The sequence below is a fragment of the Coenobita brevimanus genome, chromosome 112 (genome assembly GCF_032717465.1).
Source record: "Coenobita brevimanus isolate Jiangsu-jjx chromosome 112, ASM3271746v2, whole genome shotgun sequence".
In the NCBI taxonomy this organism is placed as follows: Eukaryota; Metazoa; Arthropoda; class Malacostraca; order Decapoda; family Coenobitidae; genus Coenobita; species Coenobita brevimanus.
This window is the reverse complement of record NC_137065.1, coordinates 31,306,656-31,334,498: the sequence shown is the minus strand read 5'-3', so window position 1 is coordinate 31,334,498 and position 27,843 is coordinate 31,306,656. Positions and strand designations below refer to the sequence as shown.

Here is a 27,843-nt window from a genome sequence, read left to right as displayed (position 1 = left end):
ACCCAGGCACTAACCTTATCATTTATCCTCAACCTGGGGTCAGTCATAACAGTCACCCATATTTGGTCAAAGTCAGTTCTGAGAATTCAGTCTACTTCCCTCTCACTAATGCGCCTAAGAAGGAGAAGGTATTTCGTAAGGGCACAATTGTTGGATCGTACAAGAGAATTGATAATCCACCTTCTGGGAGGGTTAATGTCACTAAAGTTCACAATGCCCTACTCCCAGAAAATGATCAAGTCAGACAAAACAGGACACGTGTTCAGAGGTTGAAAGAACTGATTGGAGAACTACACTGGCAACATCTCATTAGTGCCCAGCAAGAAACTTATCTCAGTTAATCCTTAAGCACGACTCTCTATTCTCGGCAAAAGTGAGTTAGAACTCATCAGTGGCCCTCCTGCTCATATCAAAGTAGCTGATCCTCAACCCAGTCGTGGACCCATGTACCGCTATCCCGAACAAATGAAGTAGATCACTGCGGATATGCTAAAAGATATGGAGGACAGAGAAATCATAGAATGATCTACTGCAGCCTGACTGTCACCCATTGTACTTGTAAATCAGCCGGATGGTTGCAGACGTATGTGTCTCAACTATCGTCATGTGAATCAACACCTCGCGACTGACATCTACCCCCTCCCACGATTGCATGAACTAGTAGAACAAGCGGCCAGACATCAGTATTATGTCACTCTTGACATGTGGGAGGGTATGACCAAATTCTGTTATGTGAAGAAAGTCGTGACCTCACTACCTTCAGTGAAGCGGTCACTCTATAATGATTTCAACGACTCCCATTCGAACTTAACTGCTCCCCTGCGATCTTTTCCAGGCAAATGGCTTCAGTACTAGCACCCCTCCTACAGAAGGGGTGGGTCTGAAATTACTTAGATGATTTGATTCTTTGGGCACCTGACCCTCCTGTCCTACTAGATCGGCTGAAACAACTTTTCCAGTTACTTACTGAAAATAGAGTGCCGAAAGAAGCAAACCTGATCTGAAATTTGTTGAATCGATCACAAAGATGAAACCTCCCACCACAGTAAAGGAAGTAAGGCAATTTCTAGGAATGTGAGGGTTTTACAGAAAACATGTTCCATCATTTGCAAAAATTGCTATGCCTCTTACCAACTTAACTAAATCTCGAGTAACATTTAGCTGGACAGACGAATGCCAGAGATCCTTTGAACATCTGAAGTCTTGCCTCATAAATGCCCCTGTCTTACTTAGAGCTCAGGTAGAACAACCATTCATTCTCACTACAGTGCTGGTAACACTCATGTTGGTGGAGTCCTGAGCCAGATTCAATCAGATGGTACCAAACAGAGCAACTGGGTATTTCTCTAAAAAGTTGAACCCCTGTGAGACTCGATATTCAGTGATGGATAAAGAGGTCCTAGCTGTAGTCCTTGTGTGTCATAACTTCCATCATTATCTGCGGGGTGCCTGTTTTACTGTAGTCACTGATCACCAACCTCTCACTACTTTACTCAAGCGGAAGACTAAATTGCCTCGAATGAATCAATGGATCCTAGAGATGCGAGAATATAACTACGACATCCAGTATCTCAAGGGTAAAAACAATTTCGTAGCAGATCAGTTGTCACGCCCAGTTCGAGTAGTAGTCCATCCACCCGAAGCCACCTGGCTTGGGTTAGATCGAGAACAAATGAAGGCCCGCCAGAGAGAAGACCTTGTGTGGGGAGAACTAGCACAGTATCTTGAAGGTGGTAGAGTTCCCGTCAAAAGACTACCCAAAACCATCTTACATCAGTTTGCCTTAATAGTCGAAATCTTATATTTTGCGTTGGAGAAGACAGACGGTAGTCTTCATTACAGCCTCATAGTTCCTCATGCCTTAGTTGTACAGGCCCTTCAACATGCACATGAGTTAATTGGTCATCTATGACAAAATAAAACTATCAAAAAGGTTGAAGAACTATATTACTGGCAAAATCTTAAGGTTGATGTGTGTGAATATGTCAAAAAAGTGTGTAACTTGTCAGAGATTCAAAAGGGACACTGGACTGAAGCAACAGTGGAAGGAATTGCCTTCAGTGAATAAGCCACTGGAGAAGATCTTACTGGTATGGTTGCTGGAGTCCAGGGTTACCGTTACTTTCTTACAGTAGTGGACCATTATAGCCACTTCATTAGGTTCTTCCCCCTCAAAACAAAACAATCCACACACATCACAGACAAATTTGGGCAGTATGTGGCAGACAATGGCACACCTCGCAGTATCATCCTCGACAATGGAGGTGAGTTCACCAACAGAGACTTTCAGCGATTCTGCAAGTGACACCAAATCACCCTCTACTACATGACCCCCTATCACTCCCAAGGGAATGGCATCACTGAGCATATGCATTGGACCCTGAAGTCAGTCCTCTCTGCCCTGTGTCAGTGCCACCCTCTGCGATGGCCTCAACTGCTCCAGTCATATCAGATCGTCATGAATCAGGCAGTTCATACATCCAGGGGACAGCAACTCTTCTTCGCCTTTTTCTCTTGCCATCCACTTAGGCTGGTCAGTGCACCTTTACCCTCTGTCGACGGTGAGGAAGATGAGATGGCTGTCGCCCATGCTGCCATTCGGGAAACGCATCAGAAGATGATACATCAGTATAGAGATGTCGCTAACCGAAGGCAGAAGAATCAAACAGTTGGAGTTGGAACCCTTGTATGGATTAAGAAGGAAACTGTGGCACCTGGTATGTGTTGAAAACTTAAAGTGAAATGGGATGGTCTGTATCGTGTAGTGGAAGTGTTGATGGACGGAAGTGTGTATGTGGTAGAAAATGTATTCACGGGGAAAAGGGTAAAAGAGCCGCAGGACAAATGAAGCCCTATTATGGAGGTGAAGAGTGGCTCTTAGAACCCCTGGAAGAGGTTTTTGAACCTGATTCGATTGATGAACAATTACCGCCCCGTGAGAGACGCCCTCCTCGGAGACTTATTGAGGAATGTTGAGTGTCAAAGCTGGTTATTGCAGTATTAAGTTAAGAGATGGATAGGGAGATGTGTGCGGGTCGGACTGTCCGACTGTTGGCTGTAACAATTTAAAGTTCAAGAGAAGTTTCATCTATCGAGAGTTCAGAGAGTTACATCTTGTGTCTAGGGTTCAGCCCAGTTCAGTGGATAGGTTGCTTTAATTCGAGGGGCAGTGTGCATGTACCCCTCAATTACAGTCGACACAGTCTAGGGTGAAACAGTGACTTCAGGACCAGACAGGCACATGGCAATTGCTGGGTGGAGAGCTGGAAGTGTAAGAATGAATTGATGAAAGTGTGAATGCGATTAGTCCATATGTTGTGTGAATGGGAAGCACCCCTGGGACGATCCTGGCAGCGAGAGTACAGGTTAGTCCAGGTGAGACGACCATGTTGCCACTCAGGCAGGAGGTTGGCTGGGGCACACCTCTCCACTGGATCTCGAGAGTTTACCATGACAGAGAAGCGACCCCCTGGGGCACGTGTTTTTACTTGTGGACTGACAGGTGCAACTTATTGGAGGAAGAGTCAGGGAAAATCTTTATCTCATCATAGAGAAGTTCACAGTCAAATTTGGTAAGTCTGTCCCGTCTGCACACACGTCCCTAGGAAATGTAGATGAATGATTTGAATGTTGACTTCCGATGTTAAAAATTTGTTTCCCGGAGGAAGGACCCGTATAGTGCCATAATTTTAAGTATTAGCATAAGTTAGTATAAGCTAGTACTGTTAGTGCAATCTTAAGCCTAGGTACTGTAATGTTATGAATATAGTCTGTACAGTTGATATTCATAGTGTAAGCATGATTCTGTTATTGATAGTACTAAGTCAAGTACTGGTGCAAATATGATTAACTTTTATACATATGAACCAGCTCTTCCCCAACAAAGACGTATGACCGCGAAATTTTAGTAGAGATTAATAATCGCGAATGTTTCTTCGTATTCTGATCTAGAGATTTACCTGCTGAAGTCAATAGTATTCCTCTTTTGAACTATGTGGTGGTGATTGAGATCTATCTGAAGTAAGGCTGCTGATGATAATCGTTAATAAAGTGCGAAATTCATGTTATCAGAGTCTTGTTTACAGTCACTTAGGCATATGTGACCAACACTGGTAATAAAACTGTTCGAATTCCTAACTGATCTGGCTTTATTATGATTAGAGTTCCTTTATGCTTAGTATAAAAATTTTAAACATTGTAAGTCATTTATCTACTCATGTTAACTTCAAATGTATGTTTCGTATTCTTTGGAGATCTAGTAGAAACAAAATATTACAAAGTAATCAAAGTTTTAGTTGATTCCTGAACACTGTCTTGATGCTTATAAAAGGCGGGGTAAGCTGCGCCAAGCAATGAGACTGTCGCTTCTCCTCATCGTTACAGGTTAGTGCCAGAACTCTCAATTCCCCCCCCCCCTTCCCTTGTGTGATAAGTCCTCATATACTTAACTTAAATTTGTGATATTTCCCTTGGTCCCTCTTGTACTGAATAATGAGACCGTTGCTTCTCTTCATCATTACAGAGATCGTCCCTGCAAGCCACTGCCAAACACCTCACATTACTCACCCCCCCCCTTTTTTTTCCCTAGTTCATGCAGCCTAAGTAACGATTGTATCCGCTGGTTTATTTTCATTGCAGCCCATTTGATTACTGTTCATATAATTACTGTAACTTTACTGTATAAGATTCATGAGTTATACGAGTTTAAACTTAAGAGAATATCTTGGAGGTAATCAGTAATTTTTTTAATCTTCCCGAGAGTCCAACTGGGACCACAGGATTAATACATCCCATGTGTATCAGTAATCTTTGAATCATCCCGAAGAGTCCAACTGTGACCAAGGGATTAATATTTCCATGCGTATCAGTATTCTTTGAATCATCCCGAAAGTCCAACTGTGACCACGGGATTAATAAATCTATGTGTATCAATATTCCTTTAATATTAATTTAGCTTGTAATGTTTCACATTTCTAGTGATGTAGATCCTCATTATTATTTCGTTTGGGTTCATTCACAGTTTGTAGAGTAATCTGTCTCAGTTCTTAACACTTAGTAAATTGCAGGTTAAATTATTTCGAGGTCGAGTTTTGCTATCCTCCAAGGAGTGGTACAAACGAGACTGAGCGGGCTGCAAGGTGTGCTAATATTTAACTAGTCACGCCCTCTCTCATAAGATAACGCTGTCACATTTCCATATACTGTAGTAAGATCATGCTACCTCATTTCCCAAAAATTCTCAAATAAGATCACGCTACCACATTTCCCATAAGCTCTAATAAGATCACGCTACCTCATTTCCTATAAAATCTCAAATAAGATCACGGTACCAATTTTCCATCTCTAAAATTCCCAGCATTACACTGGTGTCATTCGCGGTGACAAAATCTCTAAGCATTACACTGGTGGCTCTAAAAAATTTTTCGTGATTACACACACACATATATATATATATATATATATATATATATATATATATATATATATATATATATATATATATATATATACATACATATATATATATATATATATATATATATATATATATATATATATATACATATATATATATATATATATATATATATATATATATATATATATATATATATATATATATATATATATATATTTGTGTGTGTGTGTGTGTGTGTGTGTGTGTGCAAATTAAAAGGAGGGGAGGAGACGAGGTAGGCCAAGGAGAAGGTGGAGGGATATTGTGGATGAAGGTGTAAGGAAGAGAGGTATGGAAGTCGATGAGGCTAGGGGAATGACAAAAGATCGAGCTGGCTGGAAGTGCATGATGAGGGATTTGGTACCCCTTTTTAACGTGACAACGTTAGGACTGACTCTATCGGATATGTTTATATGATGATACAGAAAGTGGTGAAAGTTATTGGCGTATCAGACAGGCAGTATTCGGGGGGCTTCAATAATAGGTGAATGGAAGCGTGGCCGATTGGATTGGGCAGTCTTAGGCTGTCTGGACGTTGCTACTTCTAACCCTGCACTGGGGTGGCAAAGGAGGTCCGGATGATGATGATGATATATATCTGTATCTCTCTCTCTCTCTCTCTCTCTCTGTATTTCTCTCTCTCTCTCTCTCTGTATTTCTCTCTCTCTCTCTCTCTGTATTTCTCTCTCTCTCTCTCTCTCTCTCTCTCTCTCTCTCTGTATATATATATTTATATATATATATATAAATATAAATATATATATAAATAAATATATATATATATATATATATATATATGATGGGGGGCGGGGACAATCCGGCCACACTGTGAGGTGGTACTACCATTCTGCGGCCAGGTTGTGTTAGGAAGAATTCTGCCACCGTATTCCCTGCATGTTGAAAAAGATGACCAAAAGGGGTGGGGTAAGAGGACTAGGGACCCCTCCTCTATTTTTTAGTTCCTGCAGTGAGACAGGGCATAGAATGGGATGGGGGATTGAATTATCCCCTTACCCTGAACATTGGGTCTATGAATGTGCGTGGATAGTGTATTATTGAGGCTAAATGGGAGCAGATTGGGAGAATGTTTGTGAGAAGGAAGTTGGATGTGTTAGTTTTGAATGAAACAAACATGAAAGGGAAAGTGGGTCTAAGTTTGGAAGTGTGAATGGAAGGATGTCAGGTTGTGACTGAATGGAAGGAGGTGTCATCGAGACTGATGTGGGTGAAAGAGAAATTTGGAAGTGAGTTGTGGGTAGTTGAGTGCATATAGGCCTGGTATTGAAAGGAATGCAGAAGAGAGGGAGTCTTTCTGGAATGATGTTTATGAGTGTCTGCAGAGTTTTGGTGCAAACGTGATTGTGGTAATGATGGGAGATCTGAATGCTAGAGTGGGAAATGTAGCAGTAGAAGGTGTAATTGGCATGCATGGTGTGCCTGTAAGAAATGAAAACGGGGAATGAAAGATAGGGATGTGTGTTGAGCGAGAGATGGTGATTGGAAATACCTTGTTTGATAAGAAAGATATTTATAAGTATACATGGGTGAGACAGGAGGGTGGAAGGGTTGTTGATAGAGCATTGATTGACTATGTGGTTTTGTCCACGAATGTAGGAGGACGATTGTTGGATGTGAGAGGTTTGAGAAGGGAGGGTGGAGGTATGTCTGACCACTACCTGATGGAGGGAAAGTTGAGAGTAGGTAAGTAATGGGTGAGAGCTAGGAGGGTTAGGTGTGGTAGGGAGGTTTTGAGAGCGGGTGGGTTGAATAAAAAAGAGATGATAGAGTGGAACGCACTGAAAGATCAGGAAAATAGCAGTGTGGAGATGGAATGGCAGTTGTTTAAGAGTGCTGTGGTGGGGCATGCGGAAGAAATTGTGGTGTGGGACGAGTGAGTGGTGGTGTATGAAAGGGACGCGAATGGTGGTGTGAGGAAGTAAGTATGGCCGTGGCTGAGAAGAAATGCGTATATGAAGTGTGGCTTCAGAGAAAGGATGAGGTGTCATATGATAGGTATAAAAGAAAAGAGGAATAGGGTGTGAATGGCTGTGCATGATGCTAAAATGGCAGCAGATGAGAGGCGGGGTAGATGGTTGACCAAGAATTTTCAACAGAATTTCTTAAGAAAATGTTTTGGAAGGAGGTGACGAAGGTGCAAAAGGTGGAGTCTGGGAAGGAAGAGCGAGAGAAGCAAAGAACAGAAGGGTTAACTGATGTGGATTCAGTAAGGAAGAGATGGGTGGAGTATTTTGAAAGATTGCTAAATGTAGAGGAGGAAAGGGAGACTGAGATTGTGGCGGATGGATGGGTGCAGGGAATAAATGTGTTGGGGAAGTTGAATGATTCTTTGGTCACGATGGAGGAATTGCAGGAGGCAGTAAAGATGAAAGCAGGGAAAGCTGCAGGTATGGATGGGTGTGCTGTTGAATGCCTGAAAGGTGGTGAAGTCACAATGGTTGAGTGGTTAGTAAGATTGCTGATTATGTGTTTTGTGAGCAGTACGGTGCCGACCAGCTGGGCAAGTGCTTGTGGTTCTGTTGAATAAAGGTAGCGATGATAAGTATGAATGTACTAACTATAACGGTATAAGTCTGTTGAGTGCTGTACGTACGGTGTTTGGTAGACAGTTATAGAGGGTACAGAGAGAGTGAATGGCGATGAGTAGTGTGGCTTTAGGAGAGGAAGGGGATGTGTGGATCAGGTGTGTGAAAAGTATTTAGCAAAAGGTAATGATTTGTTTTGGGCGTTCATGAATTTAGAGACAGCGTATGATATAATTGATAGTGAGGCTTTGTGGACTGTTTTAAGATTCTATGGACCTGATGGTAGCTTGTTTAAAGGAGTGAAAAGTCTTTATGTAAATAGTAGAGCGTGTGTAAGAGTGGGAAATACTGTGAGTGATTGGTTTCCCCGTGAGAGTGGAGCTGTGGCACGGATGTGTGATGTCGCCTTGGTTGTTTAATATTTATATGGATGGTTTTGTAAAGAAGGTGAATGCAAGAGTGTTAGGTGGAGGTCTGAGTCCAGTAAATGCTGATGATAGTGGAATTTGAATCAGCTGCTGTTTGCGGATGATACTGCACTGGGCTGATTCGGAGGAGAATGAGACCGTTGGTAGAGTTTGGAAGTGTGTATGAAAGGAGGAAATTGAGAGTAAAATGAGAATAAGAGGGAAGTGATGAAGTGTACGAGGTTGGTAGTTGGTAGGAGGAAGAATATAGTTTTGAACGGCGAGATGCTTGAGAAAGTATAGTGTTTTAAGTATTTAGTGTCCCATGTTGCTGTGGATGGAAGAATAGATGTAGAAGTGAAGTTTAGAATGAATGAAGTACGAAAGGTGCTGGGAGGAATGGAAAATGTGTTTAGATGTCATTCTCTTAGATTGGATGTAAAAAGAAGGCTGTATGGGTTGTGCTGGTACCATCTGCGTTATATGGGGCTGAAACATGGAATACGGTTATACCAGAGAGGAACAGTTTGAATGTAATGGAGATGGGATGTCTGAGGAGTATGTGTGGAGTGACGCTTATGGATCGAGTGAGAAATGATGATGTGTGAAGGAGAACTGGAGTTATGTGTGAAGTGGCTCGTATGGATCAAAAGTGAAAAATGATGAAATGCGAAGAGAACTGGAGTCATGCGGGAGATGGCTGATCGAGTTGAGCAGAGAATATTGCGTTGCTTTGGGGCATATGGTGAGAATGGATGAAAAAGGATTGGTGAAAAAGATAACTGGATCGGAAGTGACAGGTGTAGGGTTGAGAGGAAGACCACGGGTAGGATGGATGAACCGTGTGAGGAGAGTATTTGATGTGAGAGGGATATCTGTTGAGCAAGGAAGAGTGGCTGTGCATGATAAGAATGACTGGAGAGAAACTGTGAATGAATAACTGGTGATGCGGCCCCCGGGGGATTTTCTCCCTCATTAGTTCTGATCAGCTGATCAGGTCAGGTGTGGGTAAGGGGATGGGCCCATTATGATGCGGCAGGGGTAAACCAGCAGAGCTGGTTTACCCCTACTTATCATTTTCTTGTTTATGCCAAATATCAACTTAATTCATCTGATACTGTCACTGCCTGAAAACTTGATTACAAACTCATTCATGTTGATATTTTTGATTCTTCCTGGTTCAGTTCTCAGAACACCAACATGATGAGGTCGTTAGCTGCGTCTGGGGGGAGGGGGGGTTTGGGTAGTTACTATGCTGTGAGAACCATGCAAGAGAGTAATAAATGCAAAGAAAAACAAAGAACAACAGACCAAATTCTCCTTTCGTGGCAGCTAGTTACAGAGAAGCTTGATTGCATTATCTTCACTATGAGTCCAAGATAAGGATAGTAAACCAAGAAAATACTGCTAATTGATACCGATTTATTAATCACTATTAAGCTAATTCCTACAGATCACCCTTGACTATGGTATTAAAGATAAAGGTAGGGCAATGTTTGTGGACCGCGATATTTGGAAGCTTTTACAGAATAAACAAGCCAGAGAGAAAAAGGAACGGGAAGATTGAAGCATGTGGGCGGTATATTTTGCTAATCTTAATGTAGCCCTGGTTTTCATCCATTTGAACCTAATTCATGCAGTTCAGTGGCAGAGTAAGACCGTATCCTTGTCATGATACGTCTTCCTGACTAGCTTCATATTAAATTAAATTGTTAATCTTCTGTTGCAATTCCACATTCAAGATGGATAGAAACAGTGGTAGGTTTAAATAAAGTGAGTATAGTCAGGATTCCGGCCTTGACAGGAATGTGGCACCTTGGTAACACAAAGAGAGTATAAGTGTTATATGAGTGTAAGTATTGCTAGTCTGTATCTTTACACATTGGCCTTTATGTAACATTGATGTGCGACCCTGACATTCATTATGATCACTAGATTATCTATGTCAGTAAAAAAAAAAAAAAAAAGATATGGTCATATGGGTACAAGAATACTGATTAGAACCTTCTTATGTAAACTGTATGGTTGCTGTGGCTTGCACCATGTCTCTATGACCTACATGTCTCTACGCCCCACCAGACCATTACCTGATACCGTTGTCCCCCCTCCCCCCCTGTCTCGCTCATATAATTTGATATACTATTTTAGTAAAGTGTGTGTGTGTGTGTGTGTGTGTGTGTGTGTGTGTGTGTGTGTGTGTGTGTGTGTGTGTGTGTGTGTGTGTGTGTGTGTGTGTGTGTGTGTGTGTGTGTGTGTGTGTCAAAAAATTGTTCGTCCAAATCCGATGAAACTGTGACCACAACCTTTGGACTCCCAGTAGGTGCCAAACGAAATCTCAGGAGGGTTTCAATTGGAGGTTAGTTATAGGTTGTTTTGTGTCCCCATTGGATTACATTGAGCGATTGATCCTTGCCAGAGTCAGCATACCTGCTTCAAACCAGTCATTAGATATCAAATAAAAGTGTACAGTACGAGTATACAATTCTCAATGCAATTTCGACTTCGGTGCTCCGAAGTGTTCTATTTCGATTGGTGAGTTTCTGTTGAGGTAATTCACTTATATCAAATTCGCTGAGGTGCTCTAAGCACATCACATATACATCGCATCACCCAGCGTCGTCCTGAGTGCCGACTTTCTACCAGCTTATTCACGTGTTCTTCATGTACCATGAGGTGCTCTGAGCTGATCACGCAACAAAAATCCCCCCAAGTACATCACTTATGAAACCACATAGTACTTTGAACTTAAAAAGAAATTAGTAAAGCAGTTTTGTCTTTTCTTTCAATGCATAGTTTGATGTAAAAGAAACGGCTTAGCAGCAGCTTTTGACTTACAAGTCTCGGTAAGCATCTACTCCAAGCCAGGGTACGAGGGCAAAAACCGAAAGCCCTTCGCATGAGCAACGGCGCCAAGGCCCGAATGGCAGGAATCGCTTGTTTATTTTCTACTTTGAAAACGAAGGCCTGTTCAGCTTTCTTTAATTCCTTTCTCCTTTTTACAAGATATGAACTGTAATGTTACAGTTTCTAAATATTCAGGAAAATAACTCTTTTTTACTTAAGTGAAATATACTTTTGCACTTTAATTCAATTACACTCTCATTATAAGCAAAAATAATTAATCTCCTGTTTTTGTATTCTCTTTTGTCACCCCCACATACGTGGCGCTCCATTAATGGTTTATGTTGATTTTGTCAGCTTTCTGTTCATTCTCCTTTTATTAGTTTCAGTCAAGCTTTTATTATAAGTACTATTGAAAAGATACTGATATTAATATGAGCAACTACATTTCAAACTGACCTACTTTTTTCGTCTATTTGCCTTTCTAGTAAGTCTGCAGCTGTTGTTGTAGGAGTTCACTGTTCTGATGTTATCAGCAGTGATTATCGCTTATAAATGTTACATAACATCAGGTGTTAACACTTTCTTTGCTATCGACCCAGTTACGTCTTTCATTCTGGTTTTCAGAAAGTGGGGGTATTCAGCTTACGGAAACTTCTTCCACTAACAAGTTAAAACTGCCTTGTGGATTATCTGTCGAGAAAATAAATTCTTAAACTTTTATTTGTACTGCACATGCATATAGACTAATCAGTCCTTTCTCGGATTTCTATTAGTCTGAATAAATGAGGCCAAGAGATTTAGTTACTGAGAATAATCTCATGACATCAGTTGGGTATTTTTTAACCACTGCTGGAAACTGGGGAACTTCATCCAGTACGGTGTATTAGCAACTAGAGTATATACCTTGTACTTTAAGCGTATGGAAAACAACTGAAATAGAGTAAAAATTCACTCCTTTAGTCAGAGAACATATTAGTTACATCCGTGTATATAGTACTTCATCGGGTGTAATGATTTGAACAAAATAACTTAGATTTGACTAGATTTTTAAACAAACTTAGTTGAAGGTTACCAACCGACTAAATGTCAAAGTCACATGGTTAGATTTTTTTTTTTTTTTCCGGGAGGATTCAGAGTAAAGCATGGATAACTTTATTTTACTTTTAGAACAGTCGGACAAAGACCAAGGTCACAGACAGGTCAACAGGTAAGGTCTGTTAAAGTAATTCTGAACCGACTCATATCGTACCAACTGAAGGTTAATTCAATATTAATAATATTTAACCAACGGTCAAAGTCACTGGGCAGGGCCTGCTCGACTCATGTGTTTGTTTATGAAAAAAAGAAAGTCAAGTATTCGCCCATATAACGCAGGTTTATGTTATGTACAATGGGCAGGCTGATGTATTATTATTTAATTGGGGGGCATATTTCTTGATGTAAAGTGACTCTAAAATCCTAATGTCGGCACTGCAACAAGAATCTAAGATAGTAAAATAATCTTTTTTCGGAGGCACATCACACTCTAACAAGTGTTCCCTTACTGAAGAGTGAGGAGGGACTAGCAGAGGAAGACCGATCCTGCTCGACTGGCCCAAGTGTTCATCTGTCCTGCTTTTATAGGCTCGCACTGTGCTGCCTATATACCCCGTCTGGCAACTGGGGCAGGTGAACTTATAAATGACAGATGACCTTAGGTCTGCCGACAGGCGGTCCTTGAATAAAAAAAAAAAAAAAAAATGAACCTATTCTAAAATCATTGACAAATACAGATTTAAAGTCGATCCGAGGGTAGAAAGAACTTAATTTATTACATAGGCGATGTTTCATATCCGAGGAAGCATCGCCTAAATAGGGCAGTCTAAAGAACATAGATTGCTTCGGAACCGTATGAACAACAGGCTTTTGCTGGTGCCTCATATTAAAAAATTTGCAGACTAAATTACCAAAAACATGTGTCGGAAAGCCATTCGTTAAGAAAAAAGATTTTAAAAATTTTATTACATTATAAAATTTGTCATAGGTTGAAGTTAGATTATAAGCTTTATGTAGCAAGGTTTTGATGGTGTTTATCTTGAATTTATAACAACAATAACTAAAATAACTAATGCCAAGTCCCGAGAATGTAGGTTTACGAACAATACTTAATTCTAGTTTACCTTACATTTTTCTGCCATTAAATCCAAAAAAAGATAGTTTACCATTAACTTCACTGTCTATAGTAAATTTTATATTATTATGCTGTTTATTAATATACTCCAAAAATTTATTAGTTTGACTCTTGTTTTCAAAAATGAAGAACGTATCGTCAACATGTCTGCGGTAAAATAATGGTTTAAAATTATCTGGACAATTTCGTAGCCAATTCCGCTCATGAAAGCCCAAAAATATATTAGCAAAAGTGGGGCCTAAACCTACATTCTCGGGACTTGGCATTAGTTATTTTAGTTATTGTTGTCATAAATTCAAGATAAACGCCATCAAAACCTTGCTACATAAAGCTTATAATCTAACTTCAACCTATGACAGATTTTACAATGAAATAAAATTTTTAAAATCTTTTTTCTTAACGAATGGCTTTCCGACACATGTTTTTGGTAATTTAGTCTGCAAATTTTTTAATATGAGACACCAGCAAAAGCCTGTTGTTCATACGGTTCCAAAGCAATCTATGTTCTTTAGACTGCCCTATTTAGGCGATGCTTCCTCGGAGATGAAACATCGCCTATGTAATAAATTAAGTTCTTTCTACCCTCAGATCGACTTTAAATCTGTATTTGTCAATGATTTTAGAATAGGTTCATTTTTTTTTTTTTAATTCAAGGACCGCCTGCCGGCAGACCAAAGGTCATCTGTCATGTATAAGTTCACCTGCCCCAGTTGCCAGACGGGGTATATAGGCAGCACAGTGCGAGCCTATAAAAGCAGGACAGATGAACACTTGGGCCAGTCGAGCAGGACCGGTCTTCCTCTGCTAGTCCCTCCTCACTCTGCAGTAAGGGAACTCTTGTTAGAGTGTGCTGTGCCTCCGAAAAAAGATTATTTTACTATCTTAGATTCTTGTTGCAGTGCCGACATTAGGATTTTAGAGTCACTTTACATCAAGAAATATGCCCCCCAATTAAATAATAATACATCAGCCTGCCCATTGTGCAAAGTATAAATATTCAGTGTTTTAATATTTTTTTTTTATAATTTGTTTTTCATTTTTTGTAACACACTTTTAACTTTCAGTAAACCTTGAAAATGGCATAGTCTCTGTGCCGAAACGTTGGTACTACAAATTAAGATGCTGTTCGTTGCTGCTGTGGTGTTTCTCTTCATGTGCAAGATCCGGTTTCCCACCGACCAGCCTGTCTCAAATAACGCAGGTTTAATTCTATTTAAACGAGACTTGGTGGAGCACTGTGGAGTCAACGATGGATTAAGATATTCAGCTTTGAGTACAATAAGTTAAATATCAGGGTCGAAATGGTAACGTCAGCTCAATCAGTTCTGATTTGATTTGGACTAAGCTTAATGTAAAGGTTAAGGGTCAGGCAAGAATGAAGTAATTCATTTCTGTGAACAATCCTTCGAAGGTCAAGGTCACAAAACAATTTTAGATCCTTAAGCCACTTGTAGGTCTTGGGTGTTACTACCCACTGGACAGTGTCTTTTCAATCTGTTAACACTTAGCTGTAACATCGAGACATGAATTTGTAAAGTAACGGTTATGTATCTTGGTCTGGTGGAGTTTGTCTGGTGCCTTATCAATGGTGCTTCTCATTCTCGTCGATTTTATGCAATACTGGAAAGACCTGTCGTACTGAAAGGTCCAGTGAAGGACTATATATAAGCTTTACAGTTCAGAAGTCCTTCCTAGACTGAATAAAGTCGGCAGCAGAGAACAAGAATATAATGGAAAATAACGTTCGCGTGCTGAATGAGTTAAATCTAGTACTATCTCCCCGTGGTACACTGGGATTAGAGTCTGAAACATCATGCAAAAATTCCAGCTCAGCTGGATAAGTCACCATACAAAGCTTTCCTAAACTTTTGTAGTGCGATGACATATTTTTAAAAATTATTATTGAAGTTAGACGATTTACTCAGTTAAGAGGAGTCCACTAGTTGCGAATGAGTTAATGAACATTATAAGTAAGCATTCCGGTTCTGAAAGTTTTCTCTAAGTTGAATATAGGTGATTGGAGATGGGGAGAATAATATTGGTAAGAAGAAGCATTCATAAAGTGCAACAAGCACTTAACAGTCCAATAGGGTTGCACATAGCTTGCCCCCGAGACACGCACTGACACCAAACTTGACATGAGCCTGCTCTTACACACTAGACATATCCATGCGAAATTTCAGCTCATTCCACCCAGCGGTATAAACCGTAAAGGGTTCCCAGTGTTTGGGGAAAAATCGGGCACAAAAATGTGTTTGACCCATGAGCAACTTACCACACACAATTATAATTTACTACATCATTGCCAGTTCGTCGTTCTGTGTCTTTCGATGGATGGCACATCGAAATTCGAGAAGCCCAAATGTGGAAAGGCACACACACACAGAAAAGCTGATTTGCAGAGTATTTTTGCTATCCGTGCCCACATTATAGTCTAGGGGCTAACATTTGACTTTGCCCTGTGACCTTGACCTCTGAGTAACCACTCTTAAAAGCAGACTGTGCTATAATTTCCTAACCATGAACCCTTTTATTAGTTTAGTCCAAAACGTATCAGTGCTGTTTGAGTCGACCTCGTCCTGTGACCTTGACATTAAACCACTCCCTGTGGCCTTGACGTTTGACTGATTGTTCCCAAACTCGAATCTCTTCGTCCTTGCCTCATCCTAAACTCTTCAAATAAATTTGTTCTAAATCTGATACAAGTTGTTTAAACCTACCTTGGCATGTGCCCCTGATCTATGACCTATAATTCTTAAAATGAGATTGTCAGTTCCTTGGCAGATCATTAACCCTTCCACCAAAATTAGTTTAAATCAGATCAAAACTGTTGTAGTTCTTTTGTTCACACACAGATATACTGGCTGAACTTTAACTTTGCCCTGATTATTCTCAAAATTAATTCACTTGGTTCATACCCTACCCTCAACCATTCCACCAAGTTTGGCTTAAGTCGGACTAAAATTGTTAAGTTTGAAATTTGAATGATCCCTGTGACCGTAACCTTCTACCTATTTTTCTAAAAATAATAAATAAATAAATTACCCAACAGCTATCTCAAAAATTCCACTGAGTTTGCATAAAATAAAAAAAAATGACCGTTTTTACACACACACACACACACACACACACACACACACACACACACACACACACACACACACACACACACATACACACACAACCACTTTCGCGTCGTTAGGGGGGTTATAAATATGTCTACTAACAGAAGGAGGGTATTGAGGACGGAGCTAAACTTCGTCAGAGCATCCATGTTCCTGTCACAGACGCCCTACGTTATTCCTAGCGGCTTTGCCCTCTCTCTCTCTCTCTCTCTCTCTCTCTCTCTCTCTCTCTCTCTCTCATATGTACACATCAGTCATTGCTCTATCCATCTCTCACTGCATCCCACATTCCTTAAACTCTTTCACTGTAGTATACAGTTCATGAATATTTGTGACAATCATATTCAGCTTGATAAACCTTGCATAGTAAAAGAATAACAATCATCAGGAACTTACTTGGCGAAGTTGGCAACATCAATATTTGACCAAATTTTACTGTCCCTAGTAACTTTATCTTGGAACGTTGGGGTCAAACTGAAGTGAGATGTGATACTGACCCTGGCCTTATGGGATGCTAGATATTTCTGCTGGCGTTATCAGTCTGTGACTCAGTTTTTATCCCATCTCTCTCTCTCTCTCTCTCTCTCTCTCTCTCTCTCTCTCTAACACGTACATATCCAACATGTAATTGATTTTTTTTTTTTTTAAGCTCTGACTCTGCTTAAACTTTCTTCCCTGTCCCTGTCACTTTCATTTTTCTTTATAACCGATTCTGAATAGAGATACGATCCTCGTTCCGTGAAAACCACCAAACACTTTGACTGCCACGAATACCCACCGTTCACATTAAATACATATTCAGGCTGTCCATTCAGGAATGTTGTATAGATATTACAGGAAATGTTTTAATGATACATCGGTGGATCTTATGGAAGAAGAGTAAAGTCTGTTTTAAGAAAAAGAAGGGAAAAGTTAAAGGTGAACTCATTAGCGTATAACTAGACAGGGGTTAGATGTCCAGCTCAGGTCAGTGGGGAATATGTTGACTAGGTGAAAGAACCGAACACTGAAGAACACCAGTACTGACAGGTTTAGCATAATAACAGAGGCCGTCTGGAACAGCAACTTGAACGACGAGAAAGTAAACTCGAGATGTCTCAGGCAATAATATATGAACTGTAAGAGGGCAGTTGGAAATTCAAGATTTATGTCAGAGTCGTTCGAAAGCCTTTGAGATGTTTAGTACAATGTCATAACTTTTACCATAGTTTCGATGGGAGAATCACTAAGAATATGAAAGGAATGTAGTATACTGCCAGTGGAGTGTCTTTCACGGAATCCATATTAACTCTCAGAAAATCTTTTATGAGAAAAAGTGCTTGTAAATCTTCCTAATAAGGATCAGGTCCAAAGACTCTCTGTATACAGGATATCTGAATAGCTGGGCAATACCTAGAGGGTTTGGACTAGGTCATTCTTCTTTGGGACGGACTGAAAAAGTGTAAATTCCTCTTAGAAAAGTACAAGTTGGCATATAAATGCAAAAAAAAAAAAAAAAAAAAAAACTGGACAGGGTGTCAGTACAGTTGGAGAACAACAGAGTCTGTCGGGATCATACGCCTTATGCCACGAGCTTAATAGGTAGATCTTATTTTAAGCTTTCTTCATCTTATACTCTTTCTATCCCTTACTGTAATTCATCCTTCGTCTCTATCCTCTGATACTCTCCTAGGCCATAGGCCTACACACCAGGTCAAACCGGGAAAGGAATAGCTGAGGGGTAATGGCGTCACTCGCCCCACAGTCACCACTCACCCCGTAGCAAAATACCATAGATCCTCTTTTACTGCAACATTTAATAAGTTCGTATCTACATTTTCCATATATCATTGTTTTTCCTTACCTACAGTATCATGCTCGGATCTACAGGTGGTGCTGCAAACAACATCGCAACCAAAGGTAACTCGGGATGTGGAGAATCTTCTTCCACGATAATATACTACATCTGGTCTCCCGTTCAAAGATGACAAGGAACTCTGTGTTGCATATTGTTCAGTGTACTCTTTCCCAAAATTATAATTAGAGCTTAATAATAAATTATCTTTTCCACCGAAGTGTATTCTTACTCGATGTTTAACATATAATCGAGAAGGATGTCTTTGGCAGGATCTTAATTGCCTAAGACAAGCAAGAAAAAAGTGTTTAAGAACATCTTTATATGACTTGTATAGTAAAAATTGGGAAGAGAGTCCTTCTGGGAACTCATACAGATTATGACAACCATGAACTCCCACTGATGTGACCGAAAATATTTTTTCATATAACATTCCGTACAGAGCCTTTAACCTGAAGCCATACGATGCACTTCTTTGCATCATACTAGCCTTATTAAACTATTCAGTTATTATCTGGAGTAAATAATTTACTGAGGATAGGAGAGGATATTTAACATCACGTTTAGAGGATGAGTCAGGTTTTGCTTTCCTCTTAAACTGACTAGGTATGTATGACCAATTTTTTTTTCTCAATAACAAAGCAGAGGAAGGAAACACAAACGAACAGAAAAAATAAATCCATACAGCAGATTACTATACTTTTTTTTTTTTTTTTTTTTTTATCGAGGCGAAGATGCACTTGACAGGTTGGTGATGATTGGGTGAATGCAACATTACTTCATAATCTCTTTACTCGTTAGCATTGTTAATTGACAACATATATCTGAGGGAGAAATTTGAGCAAGTACATTTTATTCGGACATGTTCAGCCATTCACCAGCAACCTGTCAAGTGCATTTTCGTCTCGATTAAAAAAAACAAGAAAGAAAAAAAAAACAGTATTGTGTTATGTTTTCATAGAAAGTCTGTAGTTAGATTTGAACAGCTGTAGGTTCAAATTTCGGGGGACACAACTCTGGGGAAGCGACATCCCAAGAGATGCAGTTCGAGGAATACAATAATTCTAATAGAAGTTCTGCAATATGGCTGCATGACATTCCAGTCACGAATGTTACCAGATGTTACTGTCATCTGTCTCCGCTCCCTAATCTAAGCCTAATGTTGAACCCTTTACCTTATCTGTGTGATAGAGAGACCCTCTCCATACACGATTAAAGTCATACAATACGCATCTCGTGACTGTGTGTGTGTGTGTGTGTGTGTGTGTGTGTGTGTGTGTATGTGTATGTGTGTGTGGAGAAAGGTTTGAAATAGCCTTCAATAAGTTCTTCATCACCGCTGTTAAACTTAATCGTTTGGCAGCTTCAGTAATACTTTAAAGATGATGTGCACTGGAAGTGTTAAGATCAGTGCAAGGATCTCTCTCTCTCTCTCTCCCTCTACACACACACAAACACACACAAACACACACACACACACACACGCACAAACACACACGCACACACGCACACACACACACACACACACACACACACACACACATATATATATATATATATATATATATATGTATATGTATATATATATATATATATATATCCATCCATCCATCCATCATCCAATCCTACATTGCCCCATGAGGAACGTAGGAGCCCGGGGCTAGGTAGTTGGTCCCGACATTTAAATTAAGAGTGACCAGCCTCACTCAACCCTGAGTGGCATTACATGAGCAATCAACCCCAACCATCCCTTGGATATAATCCTTCACCGGCTCAATCCGATTGGAGAGCAATAAATACCCACTATATATATATATATATATATATATATATATATATATATATATATATATATATATATATATATACTGTGTTTATATCTATCTATCTATATCTATCTATCTATCTATCTATCTATATATATATTTGTGTGTGTGTGTGTGTGTGTGTGTGTGTGTGTGTTGATTTATAAACGAACTGATTGATTGATTGATTGATTAATAGACTGATAGGCATACAGATAGATATTATACATATGAACAATACAGCTTTAATGAGTCTCTACATTAGTTGTGTGTTTCCTTAGTTGAATAACGTGACCTGAATGTTCAGTTTCAAACTGGAGAAACCAGATACGACTGATTAACCCTCCACTATTAGAGGTCTATCCATTAGATGAATAAAATCGTCTGGAAGTAGAATTAATGGTAGTTGGCAATCAATCTACCACTTTTTTCGTAAATTACATACAATACGTGGTGTATGATTTTATATATATATATATATATATATATATATATATATATATATATATATATATATATATATGTGGAGTCTCTGTGGTACAGTGGTAGAGTGTGCATTTCGTATACGGGTGAACCAGGGTTCGCGCCCCGCCAGGGTAATAAACTTTGGGAGTGTTCACCCGGCCACGTACTGCATTGGCGGACACAATGGGTGCTGTGGTTGAACCAGTGTCGCTTACTATAAAGTATGCTTGCACCCATTCGGCTTGCGCGGGCCGATTACACTTGGTTCACAGACTACACACACATCCAAAGCCACTCCAACACTACAATTACACTTACAAGCACTCCTCACCCTACATACAATCTCTACCAGACAGCCTAAGCCACTTGGTAGAGATACATTGGCTGTATCGTCCCGACTTCGGTCGGGATTGGCCTGTCCTGTAGTGGTTACTCAAAACGGATGATGATGATATATATATATATATATATATATATATATATATATATATAATATTTCCATGAATTTGGACCCCCATAACATGTGTCTATCCATACAGGCTATATCTATGAGAAAGCACTGTACATGTTAGTATGACATAGTTATAAAAGATTATATATATTAAAAAAAATACATTATTCTTTCAATTTCATACACCCTGATAAAAAAAAAGTATACCCTTTAAGCACATTACTGTAAAACATTAAGTGATTGACAAGAGAAATAACACACACAAAACACTAGCATAAATCCATAAAAATATTAGCCGTGAAGTATGTACTAATGAAAATGTAAAATATAGGAACACATATAAAGAAAAAGTTGTTAAAAATACACAGAAGGGAATAAAGTGAACACTATCAATATCGTAAAAACATAGTAACGATTTTATTATAAATAATGTAAAAACAATGACACCAGTCAATAAAATTAAAAGTAAAATCATGTGTCTAAACTTTCTAAACCAATGTAGTTATCAAATGACATGCCAAAAAATATTTCGAATCCCGAATAAAAATAATACATTAATCAGTGTAATTTTTATGAAATGTAAAATAAACCGACGAAACTAGTATACATAGAAAATATGTCTGACGTAAACTGTAACAATGGCTCCCTTTGTATTTCATGTTTTTTTTATAAATGAAATACCGGAAAATATTAAACCAAATTGTTCACTGCTGATGTCTATGCTATACATATTGCTAAACAAACTCTGTGTATTACCAAGGCAATAACATTTTCTCAGTATTTTCATGCTGAGGTAAATTAACTAATATTACTAATTACTCTTATATAATACATTTAAAAAGCCACGCGATGCTTAAGTAAAAGCTGATTACACTGGTCTGCGACTGTATGACTGCTTGCACAAGATGAAGCACCAACATTTCGTGCTAAATGCATTTGCATAAGCCGTTTCAAATGTTTTAAAAATATGTTAACTATATGTAGTAGTAGTAGTACAGTTAGTAGGGAATGCAAGACTCATAAGAACTTTCAAACGATGGAATTCATGCCAGCGTTGCCTTTCCTCCGTAGTTCGCCATCCTCCTTTCGGGTGACGGGAGAGAGTAGGGGACTGAGGAACTTTTGTAAAATTTGGCAGCTCCACCTCCCCGGTCATATCAGGCCCACCGCGTGAAGGCGTCCCTCTCCAGACCCTGGTAGCAATAAATCAATTAAATAAATGCCCTAATTCACGAGAATAGTATTTTCTCGCTTGACCCATGTAGTTTCGTATGCGAAGTGCGTAGAATTATAATACTGACTAGTATCAGTCCACTGTATTCACCAGTAGCATATCATTTTCAGTCACATGTCTCTACTGTGCTGTGTCTATTTCCGTTTAAAACTGCGATCTCATCATCTCCAATGTTGAGCCGCAACAGGAAGTAAACCAGAAAAATACGATGCTAATCATCAAGATGTGTTATGGGAAGGATATAGAAAAGTAGCAACGTTTTCCTTTGCCTCTGAGCTGTATCGAAGTTAACAGTAGAAAGTGGAAAGGATGTAGAAAAGTCGGACTGTCTTTCTGCCACTGAGCTCTGACAAGGTATTAACACGAATATGGTGCTCGTCACGAAGTAGTGCTATGCCAAGGATGTGGAGCCGTAGTATTGGCTTATTCATTGTACGTACAGTACATTTAAAGCGAGGGTAATCGAACTCACTTTACCCTGAGTGGCATTTCGTGGGCATGAAAAAAAAAAAAAAAAATCAACTCACATGTAAACCTTTATGGGTCCATCCAGTTAGAGCACTTTAACTCAGGAGACCACCAGGCTTCATTTGGTATATACCGTAGTGCATGTTTTCCTAGGTTACAGGAAACCTTTTGGCATGTCACTCAGTGCAGAGTCACCTGATGGCACAGTGGATATGGGCATCCCACCTACCACCATTTTATTAACAATAGGATTTTAGTACTAGTCATAATACAGGGTGGTCCATATATTGCACTCTCCAATGCTTTGTGTTGCTGGTATTCCTCAGTTCTCAGTCTATTTATTTTAGGAGTGATGGTGTTTTGGCTCCTTCATGAAACCGTTCATCAGCAACGCATTCAATGACATTAAAATGCAAAAACTTAAAAACATAAAATGGATTATCGGAAGCAAAAAATTCTGTTGGGTAATTACTGACATTGCTGACTGATCCGTCCCCGCAACACCGAGTAACTGGATTGAGTACTATATGGACCTCCATTTATATCATTATTTGTTAAAATTAAACTAAGAAAAATATGAATCGAATTTTTTTTTTTAAATCCAAATATCCCTCGTTGATCTTAATAAAGTTGTCTGATGTCCCCAGTGGATATATATATATATATATATATATATATATATATATATATATATATATATATATATATATATTTATATATTTATATATAATATAAATTAACAATATTATATATATATATATAGATATTTATATATATATATATATATATATATATATATATATATATATATATATATATATATATATATATATATATATATATATATATATATATATATCCCACCGTCGGACGGTTTTTCTCGCCTCTTTTTGTCCACTGATTATAAATAATGGCTAAAAAATATGTTAATCTTCACATGCCCTAATTTTAAAATCAGACACGTGAACATCATACCTCTCGGTGACGACAGCAATTCCTAGTCAGGAGTCAAGGTCAAGTCGGTGATTACATTGTTCTCGTGAGGAAAAATTTGAATACAAAGAAATAAGTATAAATTATAACTGAAACGATGGATCATCAACTCCAAATTAACTTCTGATTTAACTGAGGATAATGTAAAAGCAGAGTGAATAAGAGACAAAAACACAGTGAATGAGCCTATATTCTGCACTCTGAAGAGAGAGCCAACATTGCTGATCGCCAAGCTGCGGTGCGTGGGTCTGCGGGGCACCCTATAAAAACCCAAACAGTCTGGTCAGCCATCAGTCACATCACGGCAGCCCTTAGCTTCAGTAGTTGACTCCCGGTCCACACTGTCTCTACACCTTCACTGTAAGTTGATAACATTCTCACCCTTACTCGTCAGAGGAAAAAAAAAGTTAAGAATTATTGCTTGTCCAGTATACAGGTGTCAGTAAAGCAGAGAATCAGTAGTTGTTAAGTCCCACTTTTCCCTAAGATTTCAATCAGCACTATCGATGGTATATCCAGGTCCCTACTTGCATAGATGGTGGAACAGGAACAAGAGGGATATACATCCTGTCAAACCCAACACATCTGTTATTTTGTACCCACTATATGTGTTAGCGCTTGTCCCATGCATTATAATAAAACCTCATGTATACTCATCCCGTGTTATAATTAGTACCCAACCATCTCGACAACCTTAGAGTAAGTTCACGACAATCTCTGTCGTGTGAGTTTACTCTCAATCACCATATATGTTATGCCTTATCCACTTTATATTGGCCTAATATTGCCATCCTTCCATTGCGAATGCTGAGCTGTAATAATAAGGTAGAATATGATACTAATCTTGAGGAAGTTCTGTGGACGGGGTGAAGGCATAATGTCTTATTCTACGACTCATCTTCGATATATAAACCACTAATAGATGAAGATCTCTGTCAAGTTCAGAACTATAGTACCCACTCGATATTTCAGCAAACATCCACGTAATTTTACCAGTACCATGTAACTACCCCATGTTTTAGTATCGACCTCTTGCCTACCACACCATGTTCATCAGATTTTCTCAACATAATTTTTTTTGAATAATGGGAAAAGGACATAAATCGTTTAAGGTGTTTCGTAAGATCGAGATTTATGTAGTGAAATCACTGTAACCCTCTTTCTTATATTAAAATGGAGTGAAGTCGGATCAAGAACCAAGAAAATAGTACGTAATGGAGTTAGGGACCTATCTACAGCATGCAAAGTGGGTCCAACAGTCATTCACACATTCCTCAAGTCCCTAGAAGTCTTCCGTCGTCTCACCAGTTTAGCAATCTATACATTTACTTTTATTTTTAGATATACATTACATACAGACAACCCACTGTCTCTCCCTACAGGTCTCTTAACATGAAAATTTATTGTAGTAAAGAAAGTAAAACATGCTACTGCAAAAACTTTAAAGATTTTAATTTCGGATAATTATTGTCAACATCACTATGACCAAGATTGAAATTCCCACCTTAAAGATGACTTAAAGCAAGATCAAGACTCAAAGAAAGGATACAAAAATTAGGAAATCAAACAGCATGACCAGTGGAATGAGCCAAATATATGGCAAAATTCAAGAATGTTACTGCAATAATTTCTGTGAATTATTTCTCATGTATGGTGATATACTTAATAACCAAAGCTGTCATCGAGAGGAATGTATTCCGTGCACAGATCTGAATTGTAAAACACAATTGATGAATATAGTATAGAAAAAAAATGGAAGAAAGAATGATTTAAGAAATAATTTAAGAATTATAACACATTATAATGAAACAACGTCGCCAGGGTACAGAGGCAATTTACAGAAAGTAAAGTTAGGCAATAATACAGTTTATTTGTATCAATACAATGACACTTTTTCCACAATGCTGTTATTATATTTAATGAAGATGAAATAATTAAAAATCGTTTTTATTAAACCTTAATTCGTGAAAGTATTATCCAGTTCGTCCTTGTTACCCACAGCTGATTTCATTCACTTTAGATTAATAAGACTACTGATGAGGTGCTGCAGAACAAAATGTGAACCTGGTTTATTTTGGCTGCTGAAAGAGAAATCCTTCATAGACAATGGGGTATATTAAGTGATTAATTGGCAGTATAGTGGTTACTTAGATAATGAAGTTGTAATACTTTATACTGCAAAAAGATGGTACTATTGTGATTCTGCAGAACAATATATGTCCCTGGTTTGTTTCGACGGTGCTAAAAGATATCCCTTACAGAGAAAAGGTTTATCAGTGATGGCCATCAAGTGATTTCCGTTGTTGTGTTGGTCCGAGGCTCATCGGAACGTGAACCCATTGGAGTAAAGGCTAGAATTACCATTTTCTCTCAGTCAGCACCCTTCTTTGGGGGAATAGGATAGGAGATGAGGGACGTTTGCATATTTAGGTAGCGGAACCACCCGGTTGAATAAGTGATGCCACATGAAGACTTTCCTCTCCATCTCCAGATTGTGTAATGCTGTTCAGTAAAACTACATTTCTGTGGTGTTTCAGAACAAGATGCGTGCATGGATGGTTTTGGCGGTGCTGGTGGCGGTGGCTGTCGGTGCTCAAGGTGCTCCTGCTGACATGTGGGTTAATGGATATTGGTATAATTAAGAGTCATATTCTCGTCAACCTAGGAGCCATTCTAACACAAGTTCCTTAGCTATTTATAATGAATATTACAACTTAAAGTTATCTGAGTTACTTTTACGATTTTAATATAGGCACAGATGAAAAAATTACATACAAGAGGTTATCACGGTGCCATATGATGAAACACGGAGATAAGAGAAGGTATCGAGAAGATTTCTTAGTCTACGAGATGCATGAGCCTAAGTATACCTATAGTGTATACCTGAATATGATTTAAGAAAATTATATAACTTTATAGGCAATACGTAAATAAAAACAAAGGTGCAGCCTATCCTGTTTTCTATAGCCTGTTCACATTCATTAATCGCTGACCTTGCTAACGCATATTATGACATCAGTCGTCATGCAATTAGGTCATATTTATTCACTCACTCGCTGCCTCTTACAGGGCCAGGCAGGTTATGGACACCGTGAGGACATGGGTGGATACTGTCACCACCTACCTCAATAGCCTGCCCTCCAAAACGCCCAGTGATGTCGCCACTGATGTTGCCTCCCTCACCAATAATATCGCCTCTGATGTCCAAACGACTGTGAGTCTCTCTCTCTCTCTCTCTCTCTCTCTCTCTCTCTCTCTCTCTCTCTCTCCTAGAGTTATGAAATAATGAAATATTATTTAATAAGTAGTTATGTGTTTTGATATGTAAAAGTATCATGGTAATCACGAGAGCATCTCTCTCTCTCTCTCTCTCTGGGGGGGGGAGGGTGATTGTACGTGGAGTAATACGTGTCATGTGCGTGTTTCAGGTGGTGGACCTACAGAGGTGGGTTCAAAACCAAGAAGCTGTTCAGAACCTCATTGCCTCCATCGCACCGGCCCGCCAGTGGATCCAGGTAATTGACAAAAGTATCTAATGCTCTAATCTTAAGATTGCGTAACTGAATAAATGAACGTCAGGATCCCTATTAATAAACTTTTCCAAGCCTAAACGTGGCATAAGAGGTACAGTTTTGGCGTAGATGAAAATAGTTTTGTTTGTATGGTGTAATAAAAAGGTTAAGTTTTTGATATAGTTGATCATAAACGCTTTAACTTTGGTATGATCTGTGGATGAGGAAAAAGAATATCATTATTTTTCCCTCTTTTTTTCTTTTTTTCTTGTGATTTGTCGAACACGTCTTCTTTTTGCTTCCCGCCTGCAGAAAAATGCCAACACCATCGGCGACAAGAGCTTCCAGCAGCTGTACGAGGACGTGAAGTTGAGGGTGACCAGCATGGAAGCAGAGATCGCCGCATGGGTACAGCAGAATATGGCGGCCTAGATATTCAACATCTGACCAACCCAACACCACCACAACCTGTATCAAGCAAATTGCTTGTCAGCCATGACATCTTGGTTTCGTAATGCTGTATACTGGCGTACT

At 39.0% G+C, this 27,843-nt stretch overlaps 1 protein-coding gene across 1 annotated transcript; it reads left to right on the top strand.

Moving 5' to 3' along the window:
• Window positions 1–2,258: 2,258 nt before the first annotated feature.
• LOC145418149 (uncharacterized) lies at window positions 2,259–27,843 on the top strand. Its single transcript, XM_080286670.1, has 7 exons — window positions 2,259–2,264; window positions 2,411–2,717; window positions 3,401–3,474; window positions 26,335–26,411; window positions 26,867–27,011; window positions 27,226–27,312; window positions 27,622–27,843. Exons 1-7 carry the CDS (start codon window positions 2,259–2,261, stop codon window positions 27,739–27,741), a joined length of 816 nt encoding a protein of 271 aa, XP_080142796.1. The 3' UTR covers window positions 27,742–27,843.